The following is a 14713-nucleotide window of genomic DNA, read 5'->3' as shown; positions in this document are numbered from 1 at the left end:
GTTTTGAGTGCTTCTAACTGTTTTATGCCATATAGATATGTACATAGAATGTGTGGCAAACCTTGGCAACTTCAGTTTTTAAAACACTTTTATACTGACTAACGATGATTGTTTACCTTTATTATGTAGCTTACATTAATTGACACTGTTCTTCAAAATACTCGATACACATTGTTGTACAGGTTCGATGACATCCAATGAATGTCAGGTGGGTCCTGGTGAATCAGACTCCGGCATCTCTACCCATTTTGATGGTCACTCCTCCTCCTCGCTGGAAGTTGGGGGAGTTGCAGGCTATGAGTGTCTTTATCACTCTTCTCCTCCAGCCCATCACCGACGATACTCACACCAACCAGGTCAGTCGTGCTCTCTAGATTTTGGGATCTCAAAATAAATGCTGATATGAAAATTTGAAATTTCAGGACAAATTATATCCAAGGTTATAGATGAATGGTAGATTCTGCCCACATTTTCAGAGGAAAGTCTTCTCAAAATTTCTGCCTCCAAGAAGATGATAGGACGGAATGAAGGAGGCATTTAGGTGTCAGGGTTCAAACATTCAGAAAGGTGAAAGGCATTCATAGGATAGACTGATTTGGATCACTGTGGTATATGGGGATAATATGCTATCACTGGGTTGACCTAAGACAAGTTAGGCAATCAAAGCTAACCATAGAAGAGTCAGTGTGGTTGGCTGTACATGACATGAAGAGTGGATATGTGCAAGTGAGCCCATTGTTCATTTGTTTAAGGTGCTACCATGCCAAAGAAAGAGAAGCAGTTTGGTATGATTTGGTTGAACTCTGCATTCTTTTGTACAGTAATCTTTTAACACTTGAATGGTAGCCACCACCATGCAATGTATTTTCAAAGGACAAAAGCCAACCTCATTTAATGTTTGAATTTTTTTATGCTCTGAATTGCCAGCAAATTTACGGTAATGTCAGGTACCTGTAGAGGTCTCATCCATTGTCTGGCAAGCATGAAAAGGATTTCTGTCCTTTTTACCCCTGCAGTCTCGACGTCTCGGGTCATGCATACACTGACCACATGGAAAATATGTCTTAAGTGATGAGGTGGAACTCTTATCATTAGATATATCATCTGGTTCGGGAAGTGAAGAAGAAGAATGTGAAAGTTGTAGAAATTGATTATACAGAGAGATATCTCTACATTGCAGCAATGAGAATGCTGGGCACAGGATGCCACCACATGCATTTCCACCAACAATGCGCTTGGCCTTTTTGTGGTTATGTGCAACAGATTCTATGCCAGTTGCTCCTAAATTTCCTAGATCTAATCACAAAGTAATGAGGGAATTTTATGTGAAGATGACAGTATAGAACTGGAATATTTTTGTGTATATTTTGATTAAAGTATCATTTATAGTATTTGTTCATTTACTGTGCATAGTTTATTATATCTACTTATAGTCATCATATTCATCACCAGTGTTGTGAACCTCCATGACAGATTGAGAGAAAAATGGCAAAGCATAAAAGTATTGTAAATGAAACTAGAGGGGTGGAAGAGGAGCAGAAGGTATTTCACCAAGAAGTACTTAAGTGTGTGGGAGAATTGTGTGGGATGTGGGCATATAGGGAAGGGTATTAGGTGGTAGAATGAGGAAGTTAAATAGCTAGTGAAACAGAAATGGGAGGTGCATGGACAATGTCTGTGGGGAAGGAGTGTGAGTAGCCAAGAATACAAGGATAGTGGCAGGCAATAAGATGAAAAAGAACTGAGAAAGAGCAAAATAGAAATGGATAGCAAGCAAGGGAGTTTTGCTGAACTTAAGAAAAAAAGAATAGAATGTTTTAGGAGGTGAAGAGCATAACAGATGGGGATGATGTTGAGGAGAGTAGATAGGGAAGTGGTAACAGGCAGAAAAGACTTGAAAAGATGTAGTGAGTATTTTATATGAATACTGAATACCTTAACATGGTAGAGAGGCTGATGTAGTATGTTTGGGAGGAGTTAGCATTCCGAGTAAGAGATTCATGGCAAGTAAGCTGTTTTGAAGTGAGGAGGTAGTGAAGACCACAAGAACTATAAAATCTGGTAAAGCTTTAGGAGTAGATGGAATTACAATTTATTTTCAAGAAAGGGGTTAATAGTGTTGTTGATTGAGAAATGAGTTGTTTCATGTATATGTATCCCAAGGTGAGGTGGCTGAGGACTTAGCATAGTGTGTGTATAGTGCTCTTGCATAATAGCAAGTGGGACCAAAAAAGTTTGGTCATCATCTTTTGAGAGATTTTGGAGAATCGTGTGTAGTTGACCTTGATATATCAAAACTTTTGATAGGGTTTGTTTTCTCCAAGTTCTCATTTTTTGGCTTTCCATACATTACTCCCTCGTATCTACTTCCTCTTTAACCAATCTGTATTTGTATTGGGTTAATCTCTACCCCTTTTCCTATTGAGCTTGTCCCCTACAGTTCTGTCTTGTCTCCTACACTCCTCCTCCTTTTTTTATTAAGGATTTTCTTTTTCTTTCTTTTGACATAACAAATTGCTTTTGCCTGCTGATAAAACAATTATACATTCCTCCACTTCATTCAAATCTGGTCCACCTTTTCTGGCTTAATTTTCATATCATCTCAACCCATCTTCTTATATTAAACTTGGATAGGATAACTCAGTGGGGTAGATGAAACCTGATGAAGTTTATTGCCTTCAAAACCCAGTGTCTGCCCCGCTTTCTATGTAAAATCCTCAAATGTTCTATCCCTTATGATGGATATGTAATTCCATTAACGGATACAGTATACATACTTTATATCACTATAACATTTTAACTTGGAAACCTCACATCATGCAGATACCTAAGTCTGCTTATAAGAGTCTTGGTATAGAGTACAATTGTCACATGTAGGCCTTATGCTACAATATTGGTACACTTTCCCTCTTAGATATATCTTACTTTGGTATTTGCTGTTAAGAGATGTCTGCTAGTTTGCCCTTATCATTAGCTAGTTTTGGTTGGTGTTTTAATATGACAGCAAGAGTGGGTGTGTGTAAATAAAGATATCATATGTCTGTTCCTAATACTTCTTCAGTATGGCTGGAGAAGTAGTTAGGTTTAAAGAAAGTGTAAAGGATAATCTTGATTGGTCTTCTTAACATGCCTGCTGATCCAAAGCACATTTTTGCAGAATTCATGTTGCTGAACAGTGGCATAGTGTAGCTGCACTTATATAATGCTTTTTATGTTTTTTTTGGAGGTGACTCTTCTGTTTTACTGTTTTTTATTGGTCTAATACTTTCATTACTTATTTTGATTGAAACCCTCAGTATCAGAGATGAAAAAGTGTATTGGAAGTCTTGTTTGAGTATTATGTCAGTTGCTTAGTTTTAAGACTCACGTACAGTTGTTCTATATTTTCTGCTTTACAGTACTATGTTTGAAGACTTAATGTGGATACAGTGACTGAAAAGTGCAGAATATTGAGTCATACTCCCTAAAATGAAAGTCAAACATGTAACATTCATGATGCTGAAATGTATGTATAAGAGTGTTACGAGCATTATGAATATGAAAGGTACAAGAAATTAGGTCACAGGTAATGATGCCTTACTATGTTCTTCCACCACATGCCGTTCAAGCTATTCGGTGTAAGCTTTTACCCAGCATACGGACTCATGCTCATGCATTTTGAATGCATCATTTTGTATGTTTTTTAGCAATTTCAAAGTAAGCAGTGAATATTTTTGTGAATGGCATTGACCATCTGATTTTCTTTGAACACCTGATCTTTATAGATAGTTGATTTACAATTATTGAAGACTGTACCACTGTGCTAGTGTCCTCTTACAAAGCCATATATATTAGTTTGTTGTTTATTGTTTAATGAGTTAACATTTTCCCTTGAATTGTTGCCCTTTTCTCTGTAGTTGTGCCATAGCTAATCTTAACTTACTCTGATACAATAACAGAGTCACGGTCGCAGCCTCCTTTTCCTCATGCAGTGGCTGTACTTCCACCTGTCCCAACAGCAAGTAAGTAGATCTTTCATAAGATTTTGATAATTACCATATGGTTCTACAGTCAAATATACTTTTTAAGTATAGTATTGGATGTGCATTATCAAAGCTTATGTCCTTGAAAACATGATATGAAATGAATGCTTCGTGTATGATTTTACATTTGAATGATGATGCTGGACTGTAACAGAAAAATTTATTCTTCAGTACAACCATCCCCTGCTTAATGAAAGTTGGTTTCTTTAAGAATTGACTATTAAGTGGAATTCCAATAAGTGAAACCCATTTTCCTATAGTTTTCTTTTTCATAAATGAGAATATATTTGTGCTGAGAACAATTTTGGCCCTAATATTGGATAAAAGCAAACTTAAAGGTGCAGAGAACTGTTTTTAAACAAATATATGATGTATATATATATTTTTTATGTTATATTTAGTCGCTGTCTCTCGCATTAGCAAGGTAGCGCAAGGAAAGAGACAAAAGAATGGCCCAACCCACTTAAATACACATGTACATACATAAACGTACATATGCATACCTATACATTTCGATGTATACATACATACATATACATACACAGGCATATACATATATACACATGTACATATTTGTTTGAAGGAATAGTGGTTCCAACAATGTTGTATGGTTGCGAGGCATGGGCTATGGATAGAGTTGTGCGCAGGAGGATGGATGTGCTGGAAATGAGATGTTTGAGGACAATGTGTGGTGTGAGGTGGTTTGATCGAGTGAGTAACATAAGGGTAAGAGAGATGTGTGGAAATAAAAAGAGGGTGGTTGAGAGAGCAGAAGAGGGTGTTTTGAAGTGGTTTGGGCACATGGAGAGGATGAGTGAGGAAAGATTGACCAAGAGGATATGCGTGTCGGAGGTGGAGGGAACAAGGAGAAGAGGGAGACCAAATTGGAGGTGGAAAGATGGAGTGAAAAAGATTTTGTGTGATCGGGGCCTGAACATGCAGGAGGGTGAAAGGAGGGCAAGGAATAGAGTGAATTGGAGCGATGTGGTATACCGGGGTTGACGTGCTGTCAGTGGATTGAAGCGAGGCATGTGAAGCATCTGGGGTAAACCATGGAAAGCTGTGTAGGTATGTATATTTGCGTGTGTGAACGTATGTATATACATGTGTATGGGGGGGGGGGTTGGGCCATTTCTTTTGTCTGTTTCCTTGCGCTACCTCGCAAACGCGGGAGACAGCGACAAAGTATAATAAAAAAAAAAATAACATTCATACATGCTGCCTTCGTCCATTCCCGCAGCCACCCCGCCACACATGAAATGATACCCTCCTCCCACCTGCACGTGCACGAGGTAGTGCTAGGAAAGGACAACAAAGGCCATATTCGTCTACACTCTAGACTCTATCTGTCATGTGTAATGCACCGAAACCACAGCTCCCTTTCCACATCCAGGCCCCACAAAACTCTCCATGGTTTACCCCAGATGCTTCACATGCACTGGTTCAATCCATTGACTGCATATCAACCCTTGTATACCACATTGTTCTAATTCACTCGTTTCCTTCCACACCTTTCACCCTCCTGTATGTTCAGGCCCCGATCGCTTAAAATCTTTTTCACTCCATCCTTCCACCTCCAGTTTGGTCTCCCACTTCTCCTCATTCCCTCCACCTCTGACACATATATCCTCTTTGTCAATCTTTCCTCACTCATTCTCTCCATGTGACCAAACCATTTCAATACACCCTCTTCTGTTCTCTCAACCACAGTCGTTATTACCACGCGTCTCTCTTACCCTTTCGTTACTTACTCAATCAGACCACCTCACACCACATATTGTCCTCAAACATCTCATTTCCAACTCGTCCACCCTCCTCCGCACAACCCTATCTATCGCCCATGCCTCGCAACCATATAACATTGTTGGAACTTCTTTTCCTTCAAACATACCCATTTTTGCTTTGTACAGGAATGAATTGTGGTGTTTTGAAATTGAACAGTGGGAAAAGAGTGACTTAAAAAATGTAACTTGATTTCTGCTATCCTATTCTGAGATATTAGATAAATCTAAATAAAGTAGGTGTGTTCAGTGCTAGAAAGAGAACAGTTATTAGAGTGAGGAGGAGAGGAAAAATGAGTTGAATTATGTCAAGTGAAATGGTCAGCATAAGAAAAAATAGGGTTACAACTTGATTAGAGAAGATCATTTCGGGAGAGATGAAATAGTAGTTGAAAGTACAGCACCGTGACAGACACAGTCTGATAGGGCAAAGGTAGTTATTTGTGAAAAGTCCCAGCAGTCTCTTCAAAGAACCTTTCACTACAAAGGTGCCATAGGCTGCAAGAGACTTTGGAGAGGTCCTGGGTGAAACCAAACTTTTTCATAGAAATTGGTCATAGGATAAATGTAAATGAATGAAACGTGTGTGTATGTATGCAAAAAATGTGGTTCCACAAGAGGATCAGTAGACACCTTTGTGCCCTTGAGCTTAAGCTGTAGATTCATGTGAGTTTATTGCTTCTGCCAGTGTTGAAGTCAGAAAATTTAAACTTTGTCATCGGAATTCCTCTCAAACCTTAGATCACTTTGGATTTGACTTTTATAAAATTGATGGCATCATAGATAATTCATGTGGACATTATGAGATAGATAGAGACTTATCCTGTAGCCATCCTCTTAATGGGAATTCCTGGAGGTAACGGGCATTAGGGAGATGGTTAGATAGATAGATATTATGTATTATACTCAAAAGTGTTTGTTATTGTCTAGACTAGGGCTGCTGTCATTACAATGTCTGCAAAAAATCCTGTCCTTTTCCAACATACATTCTCAAAGGTGTTGTCACATTTACATTTTATTACTTTGTCTTCTCTCCTTTGGCCTTAATTACCTTCTGTAGATATCTGGGCATAGGATAGGCAAGGCTGAAGTATTCTAGGTCCATGTTTTGAGTCTGTAGGGTCTTGATCTCCTGAACGAGGCAAAGCATTGATTGGTTGTCGCTGGAAGTAGCTGCCAGATTGCTGCGAATACCCAGTGCACTTAGAAATCTCATGTGTACCCATATATTCTTGTTTCCAGGCAAGAATTCAGGCTTTCTCTTCCATAGTAAGGTAAAGAGCCAACCATTTTGAAGCACAGGTGGAAGAAATACAATGCTTGGAAGCAAAATTTCGAAAATGAAGTGGCAGCATGGAAGAGTAAAGAATGAACATCATTCCTTCAAGATAGCATGAGGAATGCTGAGGCAGGTTGCTGGTGCTCTTACCATTAGAAATACTAGTCCCAGCAACCAGATGTATAATGATTTCACCCTAAAATCATCATGTGCTTGTACCCACAATAAACATCACTTGTGTATTGCTTTTGAAAATATATATATGATACAGTGATTTTGGAGGACATTGTAGTACACTTGATAATTTGTATAATGCAGCCAGTCATTCTGGCTCAACTTCTGTATCTTTTATGCATTATACATCCTGATTTATGCCATTTTCCATAGGATTTGTGGGAATGCACATCAAAATAACCACTCTTTGTTAGAAAAAAGAAATGCATAATGACTCCAGCTTTTGAAGGCTCTGATTACCCAGACAGGGAAAGGCAACTATTGGTTTTGCTGTGTTGTATATAATTAATTAGAGCTTATATATTATGGTAAAGCTGCCTTGATAGGTCAGGACTGCTTGCAGTTCTATGTCAAAATGTTTAAACAAGTACCTTTACACTAATCTTGTTATCCATTTTGTTTTATACATATTTTTTTCATTTATTGGAATGATAGGGATCTTTTTTATTGTGATATGATTGATGATGAAGAAGAAGGAAGTTAGGAAAGTTTAAAGAAAATATGGTGAGGAAAGTTTAGAGGAAATATGGCTCAGTAGAATTGGCTTTGTAGAATAAGTAAATTATAACTGATGTAAATCTCTGAGCTGGTATGGAGATGAAAAAAATTTTATGGGAATGTCAACCTGGAGAGTTTAGCTGAGTGAAGTGTATGGAAGGAAAGTGCTGGAAAAGACCAAAGATGATGTAGGAGAATGGTATAAGGAAGTATATTTGTTTTTGCTGGGTCAAAATACAGATGAATGTATAATATGCACTTTTTTTAGTGTCTGTAGCAGATCTCTTACAAACATAAAAGAAGGCATATTGGAAGTTTGTAAGTATAACAGATGCTCATCAGACAAATTACCTAAATGTTTGACATCGGTTCTTGTTAGAAATTAACAGTAATGATATTAGCAGGTATGGGAAGTGGACGAATTCGTCGAGGAGCCCCAAGTGTTCCTCCAGATTACATAGCAACCCAGCTCAGAATGAAACAAATTGGTCGAACTCTTTCTCATGATGGTGTACAATATTACCGCCATCCACATCATGACGGTAAGTGTAAATTAACTTGATACTAGTGGATAGGGTAGGAGAACAGATGTCATCTGGTTTGGGAACATTATAGGCAATAGGTAGAGTATGGATATGTGCAAATAAAGCCAATGTTCACTTGTTCCTGACACTGTGTTCCTTAGGCAAGAGAGAGAGGAAGGCCTAGTTGCCACAAGTATTCAGCACCTGTACAATGAAACAGAAGTACTTTCAATACAAACTTGCTTCTTTATGGTTGGTATTCAAATCAGTGCTGTAGCACTAAACTTCTTCCAGCCAAACTGCTCCAAAACAAACCACCAGCCTTCAAGTAGAATAAAGAGCTTACACTTGTGTCATACTTCAACAGCTTTTATTTAAGATTCTTACTACCCCATTAAACTTGACTTTGACCATATAGTACAGTCTGTATACCCACCAGTATGAAATGATAAGCACTAAGTTACTGCTCTCCCAACCCAGTCATAAATGCCACTCCACCAGATGTACAAGTTACCCTATCTCATCAGAGTTCTGGATACCGCCCATCTCTCCAGCGCTACAAACCTCAATTCAGCATATCACAAGACCCCTCAAACAACTTCCACATTTAAGGTACTGAACACTTACTCCTCAGTTATTCTGCACTCGCCCCACAAATACACACACAATCTTAAGTTCATGAATGAGCTTGATTTAGACAATGAAGTGTTTTTTGAAAGATGCTGAGATAGAGCAACCAGAGGCCAAACATAGAAATGATTTTATTAGAAGAGATGTAAAGAAGCACATTTATATTTTAAGAATAGCAGATTAATGACATTGAATCAGGAAGTAGTAAATGTAGATGACATACAGAATCTTTTAAAAATTTTAGTAGACATGGTTCAAGAAATGGGACCCCATAAGTGTAACACTTTCCCTTTACGGAACATACAGGTGACTGCATTACCGCACTTGACATATAGCTTCCCCTTAGGAACCCCATAAAAGGGAATCCTAGGATAGTTTGGTAAAGGAACCTTACCTTACCACATCTTTCTGACATTTGATTCCCTCTTGTGAGAGTACTACAGCACCTAGAAAGCTGTCTACATAAACCTGGCAGAACCACAGATCAGAAAGTATAGTAATATTTGTGCAGTATAGAACCAGCACATGGGGAAGTGGACAGGAGAAACCAGAGAACCAATGTATTGTGTGTGAGGCTTGGCCATGAATGGGGGCCCTGGTTTTGTAGCATTATACTTGATAACTAGAGTGTGGATGTAAGCAAATAAGGCCATTCTTTTTTTCTATCCCTGATGCAGCCATGCTTTACGAGAAATGGCTTACAAAAATATATCGTGGGTGTAAGGCATGTGAACGAGTAGGAAGAGAGGAAAGTGATTGTCGGTTTGCAGCAGGGGTGCACGATGCCTCCATGGTTGTTTAATTTTTTTATGGATGGGGTTGTTAGGGAGGTGAATGCAAGAGTTTTAGAGAGAAGGGCAAGTATGCAGTCTGTTGTGGATGAGAGGGCTTGGGAAGTGAGTCAGTTGTTGTTCACTGACACACTGCTGGTGGCTGATTTGGGTGAGAAACTGCAGAAGCTGGTGACTGAATTTGGTAATGTGCGTGAAAGAAGAAAGCTGAGGGTAAATGTGAATAAGAGCAAGGTTATTAGGTACAGTAGGGATGAGGTACAAGTCAATTGGGAGGTAAGTTTGAATGAAGAAAAACTGGAGGAAGTGAAGTGTTTTAGATATCTGAGAGTGGATTTGGCAGCGGATGGAACCATGGAAGTGAAAAGTGAGTCACAGGGTGTGTGAAATGGTTTGGTCACATGGAGAGAATGAGAGGAAAGATTGACAAAGAGGATATATGTGTCAGAGGTGGAGGGAACGAGGAGAAGTTGGAGACCAAATTAGAGGTGGAAGGATGGAGTGAAAAAGATTTTGAGCGATCGGGGCCTGAACATGCAGGAGGTTGAAAGGCGTGCAAGGAATAGAGTGAATTGGAATGATGTGGTATACCAGGGTTGACGTGCTGTCAATGGATTGAACCAGGACATGTGAAGCGTGTGTGGTAAACCATGGAAAGTTTTGTGGGGCGTGGATGTGGAAAGGGAGCTGTGGTTTCATGCATTGTACATGACAGCTAGAGACTGAGTGTGAATGAATGTGGCCTTTGTTGTCATTTCCTAGTGCTACCTCATGCACATGTGGGGGGAGGGGGTTGTCATTTCATGCGTGGCAGGGTGGCGACGGGAATGAATAAGGGCAGCAAGTATGAATTATGTACATGTGTATGTATTTATATGTCTATGTACGTATACGTTGAAATGTATAGGTATGTATGTATGCGTGTGTGGACATGTATGTATATATATGTGTATGTGGGTGGGTGGGTTGTTGAGCCATTCTTTCGTCTGTTTCCTTGCGCTAACTCACTAACGCGGGAGACAGCGAGAAATTATTATAATGAAAATAAAAAAATATGTATATATACATAATTCATACTTGCTGCCTTTATTCATTCCTGTCGCCACCCTACCACACATGAAATGACAACCCCATCCCCCCGCACGCGTGCAAGGTAGTGCTAGGAAAAGACAACATAGGCCACATTTGTTCACACTCAGTCTCTAGCTGTCATGTGTAATTCACCGAAACCACAGCTCCCTTTCCACATCCAGGCCCCACAAAACTTTCCATGGTTTACCCCAGATGCTCACATGCCCTGGTTCAATCCATTGACAGCACGTCGACCCTGGTATACCACATTGTTCCAATTCACTCTATTCCTTGCACGCCTTTCACCCTCCTGCATGTTTAGGCCCCAATCGCTCAAAATCTTTTTCACTCCATCCTTCCACCTCCAGTTTGGTCTCCCACTTCTCCTCATTCCCTCCACCTCTGACACATGTATCCTCTTTGTCAATCTTTCCTCACTCATATGTATATGTATTTCCAAGGTTGAATATTACTTTAACTTTAGGGGTGTGGCCTAATGGCATCTGAAAGTAACGGACATAGGAGTATAGGTCACACCTGCTGAAGGAAAACTTTTTGTAAGTGAATCCTAAATGATGGTGGTTTCTGAAACTACCACATCAGTTATCTTTCATTTTGTAGCATTTGGCATATGTCCTGGAATGTATGTTTAATGTTTTTGATGTCTCTTCCAGATGAAGAAGAGGATGCTCAAGTCTCTGCTGTGTGAATGCTGATCTCTGTAACACAGGGATGATGAACCTAGTCCCTTCCAGACTTAGCCTCCACTACAGGAAGATAGAAGGGATTTTCCATAAACCTTAACAGGACTAGCTTTGCAGAGTTTCATATAGCACTTTAATGCCTTTGCAAAGTACTTGCATAGCAATTAAATCATGTGGCAAACATGTGAGCTAGGGAACTCTGATCTGTTTATCTTGTAGGATTGAAATTTCAAAAGCCAAAGATAAATGGTTTCCAGTGGATCAGAGAGTTGATGTTTGGGCCTTGTATCATGACTCTTAAAGGGAATCTGTGTCGTACAAAGACTGTTCATATCGTATTATAAGGAAAAGTCATTTGATAATTAAACAAAATATATTTGAATGGTTGTTGGCACCTAGTTTTAAAGTAAGAGTCATATCAAGCTTGAGTCAGTCTTGTTTGTTTCAGAACAAGAATTTGATCCATTATATCTGCTCTCTGACCATAGGATACTTTTGGGGCACAGCTTCAGTAAGATTTTTTATGGATGTAACACATTATAAATACATGTAGATCATGATTATATGTGAATGTCCTTGTATATATTTATATAGATAGATATATCCATGTCCATATGATTAGCTGTTAAGCATAATGTGTAGATGTATGTGATGAGGTCAGCAGTTTTGAGACTTGATCATTACTTCTGTATGAGAAATTTTTAACATTGTAAATAAGAAGATAAACCATATGGAAAGTAAATGTAAGACTCAAGTTGTTGACTCCAGAATGACCACTAGTGGATGTGAAGATCCACTTCCCAATGTCTGTCCCTCAAATAAGATAAAGCCAGCCAGCCACATTGTCGTCCAAGTCCAACCCAGCCCAGGGAGCCACTGATGATGCTTAGCTCAAAGAGTTAACCAGTCCCTGCCATAGTGGAGATATTCGTTATTATTTGTTCACTTATCTCTTTATTTATTTTCATTGACTAAGCAGCAGCTTTGGAGATCAGAGATTAGTAGATCGCTGTGTTATGGTTGTCCCTGATGGTTTTGGGTATAAATGAGATATTTTCAGAACTCGGTGATGTAATAGGTAAGAATCATTGATGGTAAATTTGCTGTCATAGGATATGAAATATAGATATCCCTCATGGATATTTGTAATTCCTTGAAAATAAGGAATTATATTTTTGTGAGTTTCTGCAATTACTTTGATTAAATTTTCTTTTTTGCATTTCATGAATGTTTACCATAATAATTACTAAAATATCCCAGTTATATAACTTTGATGTCTTTAAAAATCAACAGAACATTCAGTGTAATGTAATTTTGTTGTATTTTTTCTAACTGGTCATGAGCTATGTGCTTTTTTTATGTAAAATATATGCCTGAAATCTTATTGTCCATTGCTGGATATTTCACAAGTTATTTTCTTGACATGCAGATAATTAGATACTCTTGCTATAACTTCCAAACCTGCGGCCCTTTCTGGAGGCCTGGATGAGAAATGTACAAATAAATACACTTCACTTTGTAATGTAAATTTTATTTACCCTCGCTGTTACCCTCACTGTAGGAAATGGTAAGTTTGTTATTTCTCATTTCATTCATTGGAATGATAACTAATCACTTCAAGTATCCATCGTATGTGGTGATCATTGCTCTATATTAAGTCCCTCCTTTGCATACCTAGTATTTTTGATAATCCCTCTCATGACCACTCTGTAGTGCTTCTTTATTCCTGCATTGTCCATACTACTTCTCTAACAATTTTCATATGTTGTTGTACATTTGCATTTCTGTCGTGCTTGTTGGTTCTATGACCATTTTATTTTATGGGCAAGATGCACACACATGCACACACATGTATATGTTTATTAAAGGTAGAGAATATGGCAATCGAAAATCTAGTTGATGAACTAATCTACGCTGATAAACATCTGAGTGTTCAAAATTCCCACTATTGTGTTCACAGAGCACAGTGGTCATCATGGTCAGTGCTGGGTCAGGCATCAGTCTTCAAGGAATCTTGGCTCAAAACTTTAGTTCAAAATATTTAACGTATAATCAGTGAATGATATGGTAAGGTATATATTTTTTTTTTTCCACAGTTCTCTGTAAGCTCATGCTTAATGTAGGAATTAATCACAGAATACTACTTATTCAGGTTTTATTTATTATTTTATTCATTTATACTTATTCACTGTCTCCTGCATTTTCGAGGTAGCGCAAGGAAACAGACAAAAGAATGGCCCAACCCACCCACAGACACATGTATATACATAACCTTTATACCCTTTGCCTTTGTACAATGGCACTATGCATGCATTTTCCCAATTCTCAGGCACTTCACCATGAACCATACATACACTGAATATCCCTACCAACCAGTCAACAACATAGTCACCACCTTTTTTAATGAATTCCACTGCAATACCATCCAAACCCGCCACCTCGCCAGCTTTCATTTTCCGCAAAACTTTCACTACCTCTTCTCTGTTTACCAAACCATTCTCCCTTACCCTCTTACTACTTATTCAGGTATGTTTAGGAATTCTTGCATAGATTACAATAGTTTTTCATTAGAAACATTCAAATTATGATCAATGAATATTATAGTAAATTGTATTTTCATGGAAAATAATCCCATGGAAGCGGAAGTGGATCATAGGGTGGGGGAGGGGGCGAAAATTTTGGGAGCCTTGAAAAATGTGTGGAAGTCGAGAACATTATCTCGGAAAGCAAAAATGGGTATGTTTGAAGGAATAGTGGTTCCAACAATGTTGTATGGTTGCGAGGCGTGGGCTATGGATAGAGTTGTGCGCAGGAGGATGGATGTGCTGGAAATGAGATGTTTGAGGACAATGTGTGGTGTGAGGTGGTTTGATCGAGTAAGTAACGTAAGGGTAAGAGAGATGTGTGGAAATAAAAAGAGCGTGGTTGAGAGAGCAGAAGAGGGTGTTTTGAAATGGTTTGGGCACATGGAGAGAATGAGTGAGGAAAGATTGACCAAGAGGATATATGTGTCGGAGGTGGAGGGAACGAGGAGAAGAGGGAGACCAAATTGGAGGTGGAAAGATGGAGTGAAAAAGATTTTGTGTGATCGGGGCCTGAACATGCAGGAGGGTGAAAGGAGGGCAAGGAATAGAGTGAATTGGAGCGATGTGGTATACAGGGGTTGACTTGCTGTCAGT

General features: G+C 38.8%; 1 protein-coding gene across 5 annotated transcripts in view; it reads left to right on the top strand.

Moving 5' to 3' along the window:
• PDZ-GEF (PDZ domain-containing guanine nucleotide exchange factor) overlaps positions 1 to 13056 on the top strand; it is a 467784-nt gene extending 454728 nt beyond the window's left edge. For 4 of the 5 annotated variants that reach the window (XM_071687284.1, XM_071687283.1, XM_071687280.1 and 1 more), the window contains 4 exons: positions 183 to 356; positions 3939 to 4001; positions 8216 to 8356; positions 11505 to 13056. In XM_071687284.1, coding sequence (XP_071543385.1) covers positions 183 to 356; positions 3939 to 4001; positions 8216 to 8356; positions 11505 to 11539 — 413 coding nt within the window. In that variant the 3' untranslated portion in view covers positions 11540 to 13056. The remainder of the gene's footprint in view (positions 1 to 182; positions 357 to 3938; positions 4002 to 8215; positions 8357 to 11504) is intronic. The other variant, XM_071687281.1, reaches the window with a different exon arrangement.
• The last annotated feature ends 1657 nt before the right edge of the window (positions 13057 to 14713 follow it).

This window comes from Panulirus ornatus, chromosome 43, assembly GCF_036320965.1.
Source record: "Panulirus ornatus isolate Po-2019 chromosome 43, ASM3632096v1, whole genome shotgun sequence".
NCBI classification, from domain to species: Eukaryota; Metazoa; Arthropoda; class Malacostraca; order Decapoda; family Palinuridae; genus Panulirus; species Panulirus ornatus.
Note: the sequence above shows the minus strand (reverse complement) of the source record. Positions and strands in the feature narration are given on the sequence as shown.